This window comes from Macrobrachium nipponense, chromosome 20, assembly GCF_015104395.2.
Source record: "Macrobrachium nipponense isolate FS-2020 chromosome 20, ASM1510439v2, whole genome shotgun sequence".
Taxonomy (NCBI): domain Eukaryota; kingdom Metazoa; phylum Arthropoda; class Malacostraca; order Decapoda; family Palaemonidae; genus Macrobrachium; species Macrobrachium nipponense.
In genome coordinates, this window is record NC_061089.1 from 65,373,763 (window position 1) to 65,381,249 (window position 7,487).

A 7,487-nucleotide genomic window follows, 5' to 3' on the forward strand; every position below is an offset into this window, starting at 1 on the left:
AATATTTTCTATTCCTAAAATTTAATGATATTGCCAACTGTAATTAAAACAAAATTAATAAAAACAATTGTTCTTCATACATTTATGCTCCATGTACAGTATGTAAATAGAGCCTATTCAGGGACAACAGCCTTTATAATAATCATAATGTACTATTTGTGCTAAACACTTCATCCTTTATAAACAGTAACAATTGTGTATAATACCATCAAAGAGCTATTACAAAAACAAGGAACAGGAAGAAAAGAATTAGACTCTTGAAAACCTGTATTTTTAAAGTTAACAAACGCAACAAGTAATGTTTTTCCTATTAACAATAGAAGCCATTTGTTTATATCCACGAAAAATCTAAAGTACTACGCGCGTTCAAGTGCGTGGGTAGGGGCAGTTTTAATAGCTGCTTTAGCGTTTGGGAGGTGATCCCTTCACGCACCACAATGGTGGCCAAACATTGGATAGTTCTTTTAATATAACACCTTCCTTTTGCTGTATGAAGTGTGTTCCCTTGGCCTTGCTACTTCACACTACACAAACCCACACACACACACATACACTCACGCATACACACACACATGCATACACACTTACTTTCACGAGCATAAATGCATTTTCAAACAACCATTCACATATTCATACATACATACATCATATATTGGACCATAAGAAGAAGTACAAGGCCTTTTTTACCAAATCTTTAAGTGATCTTACACTTCCTCAGTCCTAGAATCATATGACAAACAAAAGATTAAAAGTTGTGGCTGACATTTTAAGAGACGAGCATCACAAAATGACTGAAGATTTATAGAAGGTTTATCTTGGTTTATCACTACCATTTTACAATAACATTTATTGGATTTACATTTCCTTATTTAGAAAATCTTTCACTTCTTCTACAGAAAAGAATGAAGTATCTGTTCTCTATTAACTACAATTTGTTATGTGTAATGGTTTGGTGAACAGCCCAGAGAACTGACTTAAAACTAATGCATATTTGCCACACTTAAGAACAGGATGGGAGAAAGCAGACCACACACCTTAGCAAAGAGTTAACCTGGAGTTGTTGTGATGTTAAAAAAGGTGATGATGGAAGAAGCTAACCAAAAGGCAGAAGGCAAAAAACAAATAGTTAAAAGCATCAAGAATGATTTCAGGCAATGCCTTTACAACATTCTTAACAAGGGATGGGTGGAGACTCCAAGGTCTTTTCTTTAGGGGTGGCTGCACTTAACTGCAGGCCTTCAAGGTGCTCCTCACATGAGCACAACAAAAGAATTGGTTCCACTGGCTAGCCAACATTGTAACAGGTGATGAGGTTGTGAACAACCGTGCACCAGTTTATTTGTAATATTTTAATAATTACATAACATGACAATTACCCTCAGTGATTGAATTATTGACAAGCATCATCACTATTATATATACTTCAAAACAACTATTGCTCCATAAAAACGACCCCCATGATGTTAGGATATTAGTATTAAATGCAAAGATGTCTAATTAAACATAGACATCTGTGGTGGTTATGTATCAGTGCAGCTGGGCTCTTAACAAGGCTAACTCCACTGCATAACCTGTAGCAACGCAACGATCATACCAGTTAAGCTAAGAGGTATCATCATTCACACAACCTAGGGCTCATCTTTCATACACAGCAAATGGACAAAACAATACTGCCAAACATAAACAAAACAGAGATGTATAGACTCTAGCATCAGGAACAGCCAACATGTTTTTAGAAAACAAGAATCAAGAACATTCAGGAATATACAAGTTTCCACAACTTCCTTAGAGAGTTTTAAAACATTCTTTGACTACAGGTATAATGGTAATTTGTCCTTAGTATTGTTCAACAGATCTAACCCTCTGGCAAAAACCCTTTACCACTTCTATAATTGGTAGACTATGCAATAACAACCCTTACTATACACAAGACTATTAACAGTAGGACATGATGAAACAAGGGGCACGGCACACTGTTGAGTGAGTCCTTGGCGTACACCAGTGAGTGTGGGTGTTCACCAAAGGTGGGCACAGGCATTGGCACAGGTGGGTGTGTGCCATTGAAGGTTATGTGTTCAGGGTAGGTAAATGCAGGTGAGAAGGCCCCCAGGAAGACAAAACAGTCAAAGGAGCCAGGCAGTCCCACCAACAAAAAGCCTGTACAAACACCCACAGTTAGTTGTTCTTCCCTTGAAAAACTCTCACCAATATTAAAGCCTGCCTGCACCACCACCCTGATTATCGCAGTCAGTAATTGTCAGTCGCGGCGGAGCCCAGCACCTAGGCACCACATCACAGGCAGGCATTGCCTATTAGCAACAATGGTGGTGGCCACAGGCTCATACTGCTGCTGCTGCTATGTATCACACTATTGTTAATATTAGTGCTACACTGCTGCTGGTAATGCAGTTGGCCCTGAGAAATTGATAATGGGCTTACACTGCAGTTTCAGTGTGACTGTGTGAAGATAAACGTTCAACATCAATTTCGGGCACTGTAAGTTCTTCTGGATCCGGACACATGTCGGCATACTCCAACGAAGACCCCTGGGACAACCTCTTACTCAAGGACGACTGCTTCTTCAGGACCGCTGCCAGGTTCGGGTTGGAAGGCCGAGCATCAAGCCCCTGTCGAAACGCATTAACTACTCGAATCTGAAAAAGAAGCCATAAAATATGTCTTAATTAACATTTCTAGTTACAACTGATGCCTTGGACACAACTAAACCACATACAAAACATCAAACAAGGATAAAGACTAACTACACTGGTCCAAGACACTTGAACACTCAATAGGAATAAGTCATGGGGAAAAAACAAATATATAAAACTTTGACTTTTCACTGAAACATGAGAAATGATATGCAAATTTTTCTTTGATAAGACGAGGGCTTAACTTGACTGTGAGGGTTACTGTGAGAGCTGCTGACAAGTGAGAGGGTGAGGAGTGTGCCTTGCTGCTAATCACGGAGCGTAACAGCATCAGCATTGAGCGGCAAGGGCAAAAGTGCTCGCCTGCCGCTCGCACACACAAGCAGAAATTTCATGCTCAATGCAAAGATCCCATGCCAAACTTGAACCGTGTACTGCATCTTCATTAGCTGGCTTATTAAGCCTGTTAGGTGCCAATATAAGAGGAGGAGTTATGATGGTTAGTATGTAACAAGTTAAGAGAATACAGATTATTTTCATTCACAAAGTCGGTTAAGATATTAAGAATAAAAAAAAAGATCAACAGTAATAGAACGTGCACTTATACAGAGTACTTGAGAGTGTTGCTGGCTGCCATAGGATCTACACGAGTGATGGAGCTCTGTAGCTCATACGCCGGTGGACACACACTTCAGACATCAAGACAGAGAGAGATGGCAGCCAGAGAACGTGGGCACTGCATGTTGGCTGGAGGCTCTCCATAGTGCGCGGCTCATGCGGGCATGCATGTTCCCAGTAGCATGGCCTCCTACCGCCTATAAGCTTTTATTTTCCGTAAATATTATGCTAAACGGTATGACACGCCAAAAAAAAAGATAAATAAATATAAAATTACTGGCGGCAGGAAGCCAATCTGGGCCATATATCATCAATGGTGCGTGCACCAAAAATATTAGTTTACACAACACTCAGAGATTGAAGGAAGGGGAAGAGGATGCGTGGGAAACACCACATATCCACGCGCACACATACCAATCCTTCCTAACAAAATAAAAGGAAGGGGTAGCTCACAATAGGAAAATATTTTGACAAAAAAACAAAAACAAAAATATGTTCTGAAACTGGTTCTGCTATAAGAAAGAACGCAGTTCATCATGCTTCCATGCTATACATCCATACTAGTATCATCATTCCCTAGAGGTTTATCAGATGTTAAACATTAAAACCAATCTGTACCTTATGTATATATATACAAAGACATGCATATAAATATACACATTAATATATATATATACATAATATATAACCACAGAAAAAACATATCCATGTGTGTATATTCAGAAGCATATAAGTATGCAAAATTCTGTATACATATTAGAGATAGAATGAAGAGGGATAGATGACAGAGAAGTATGATTCTAAAATGCATATATGATACAGAATATACACACTACAATATGAAAATAATAATTATTATACATACATACACATATATAAGTACATATGTATATATGTAATGCATGAATGTATAATGTACACACATACACATATATATATATATATATGTAGGAAGCATGAATGTAATGTATATATGTATATAACAAATATACATGCATAACATTATACATATATATATATGTGTATATATATATATACATACATACACAGACACATATATACATATATATATATATATATATATATATATATATATATATATATATATATATATATATATATATATATATATACACACATAAAGGCATTATGAAGTACAAAAACCAGTAAATAAACAAATCGGTAACCGCAATATAAAATCAACCAGCATATATATCAACAAAAATTGTCGAGGAACAACACAAAAAACACTTATTGCCACAGAATAAACACTCAAACATGTTAAAGGCATAAGTGTAGTCTAATGGTGCCAACTATTTCACCTAGTCTAAGTCACTAGTCGCTCAACTGTCATGCAGAAAACAGTTAAAAGAAGACAAACATGGCTGGGCTGGGTGGAAGCAAAATAGTCTCTCATGAAAAAGCAAAATTGAAAATAAGATTGTTGATGTGAATGTTATATCATAAGCATATAATATGCAAAATGGATGTTTATGTTTACATTATATATATATATATATGTATGTATATTATATATTATATATAATATATATTATACATGTACTGTATACTGTATTCATGTATGTGTACACATGCACTGTTGATATGCTTCTGTATATTACCTATCAAACAAATTCACACACACAAAACATTTCCATACACATTTCACTTCTTAATACATTTTCTATATATATATATTATATATATATATATATATATATATATATATATATATATATATATATATATATATATATATATATATATATTATACTAGCTATAATCACCATATTATTACAACAGCTACATCCAATGAATTATTCCATAATATTTTTGGCTACATTTTCCAACGAAAACCTGAAACCTAAGTTTTATGAATGAAATGAAAACTTTAATTATGCCAGGAAGATCAATGTATTAAATAGTACAGATTTAAGCTCTTGCATAAAGCCAGACACATACTCAGCCACAATTCTCTCTCTAATAGACACACTAATATATCAATTCTCTCTCTTAACACACACACTTATTTATGATATAAATGCATATATATAAAAATATATATGATATATATAAATATATATATATGTATATATATAATAATATATGTATATATATATATATATATATATATATATATATATATATATATATATATATATATATATAATCTATCTATTAATAATCAAAGTTGTGTGAATAAGTTTCACCCTTCTGTTAGATTCTACTAACAAACTTGACCATCACCTCCTTTTACATATGTTCTCTTTATTACACTAACATGACAAAAAGCATGAACATATAGATTGTATGTATTAACATTGTTCTCTTTGGGTATATGTGATAACATGCGAGTAGAAAATATTTGTGAATGCAGTACTGAAACTGTAACTGCTGTATCCCTCACTCTTTCTTGTAAACTATTTCCCAGAATTTTCAGATTATCTTTTATAATGTACATGTACTTTTAATGATTTTTCTGTATGGCAAGTCTTAAAGGCTTTTAGTTAAAATGCAAAAAATCTTCAGTATATCATCTGTGGACACACTCTTCAATACCAAAATCATATTCAAGTACATATTAGATCAGTAAAGGCATCAGTGGGTAGGCTTACCCCCAAATGCTTTCAAAAATATGAATTAAGAAATACTAAATGGTAGTGATTAGTTTTCACAAAATGGTTAAATATGTGTGCAAACTTTAATGCAGAGAACTAGGTTATAACAACAAAAATATAAATGTTCATTTGTGTGTAGAGGGAAAGTTCTACAATTAAATAATTACTGGCAATAAACTATGACACTGCAGTTTGCAACAAATAATTCAATTCATGAATATGTTGGGTTTTCAGTTTCCTTAGCACTTTGGCAGATGCTTCTCTTCTTAGATATATTTTACCATTACATAATATCTGCAACACTCCCTAGGAAGTGGTTTTCTATGATAAAAAATTATTAATAAGAAAAACTGACTAATTACTAATCATTGTCTATGGAAAAAGTACTGAACCTTTGACGCACCATTATCAAAGAAGTAAATTATGGCATAACATTTTAGGACAAGAAATCTGAGCACCAATTCATGAACAAGGAGCCTGACTATTTTCTGTAGCATTTTGTCACCTTGCTTAGTTGATTGTTAACAGCAAAGGAACTAAACTATATAAACAAATTATGTTAAAAAGAAAATCTAGAGTTACACTTTCTTTCAAGAATAGGTCTGCCAATGAAAGTTGAGTGAATATAAACATCTAATACAGAAAATATAAAACAATTTCTGAAGAAAACAGAAATGCTTTCCAAGGATCATTAGCAAAACATATCATCTGAAATGCCCAAAGTGCTAGGAAAAATTCTAAATATATGAAAATTCACCATTTTACGGAGTGATCTGTAAATACCCTAGACACAACTGAAGACTTTTTAAAATGAGAGAAAGAGAGAGTGAGAGTGTGTGTGTGTGTGTGTGTGTGTGTGTGTGTGTGTGTGTGTGTGTGTGTGTGTGTGTGTGTGTGTTTTATATATATATATATATATATATATATATATATATATATATATATATATATATTATAATATAATATATATATATATATATATATATATATATATATATATATACCCACACACACATACAGACAGTCACTGGTTATCAGCGATAATATTTAGTTCGCTTGTCTAGCAACGATGATAACAGAATTTTCGTCGCTGACATGTGCCGATCCCAAGTTATCGGCAGGGCCGATCTTCGGTTATTGGCACTGTTATCGCCGATTTTCAGCTATCATCACTCCGTCGGGAGTGGAAACGCCATAATAACTGGGAACTGCCAATATTTAGTGTGTGTATATATATAATATTATATTATCTATATATATATATATAATATATATATATATATATTATATATTTATTATATAGTATATAGATATATAATTATATTTAATATATTATATATAGTATATATATATATTATATATATATAATGATGGTATATATATTATATAGTGTATGTAATATGTGTATGTATAGAGATATATATATATATATATATATATATATATATATATATATATATATATATATATATATATATATATATATATATATATATATATATATATATATATATATATATAATATATATATATATATATATAATATATATATATATATATACTATATATATATATATATATATATATAGATATATATATA

General features: G+C 32.6%; 1 protein-coding gene across 20 annotated transcripts in view; it reads right to left on the minus strand.

Moving 5' to 3' along the window:
• Positions 1–249: 249 nt before the first annotated feature.
• LOC135226765 (plasma membrane calcium-transporting ATPase 3-like) overlaps positions 250–7,487 on the minus strand; it is a 538,460-nt gene continuing 531,222 nt past the window's right edge. For 16 of the 20 annotated variants that reach the window (XM_064266560.1, XM_064266474.1, XM_064266589.1 and 13 more), the window contains one exon: positions 2,496–2,654. In XM_064266560.1, coding sequence (XP_064122630.1) covers positions 2,641–2,654 — 14 coding nt within the window. In that variant the 3' untranslated portion in view covers positions 2,496–2,640. Of the gene's footprint in view, positions 2,655–7,487 lie in introns of all 20 variants that reach the window. The other 4 variants (XM_064266580.1, XM_064266568.1, XM_064266575.1 and 1 more) reach the window with 2 other exon arrangements.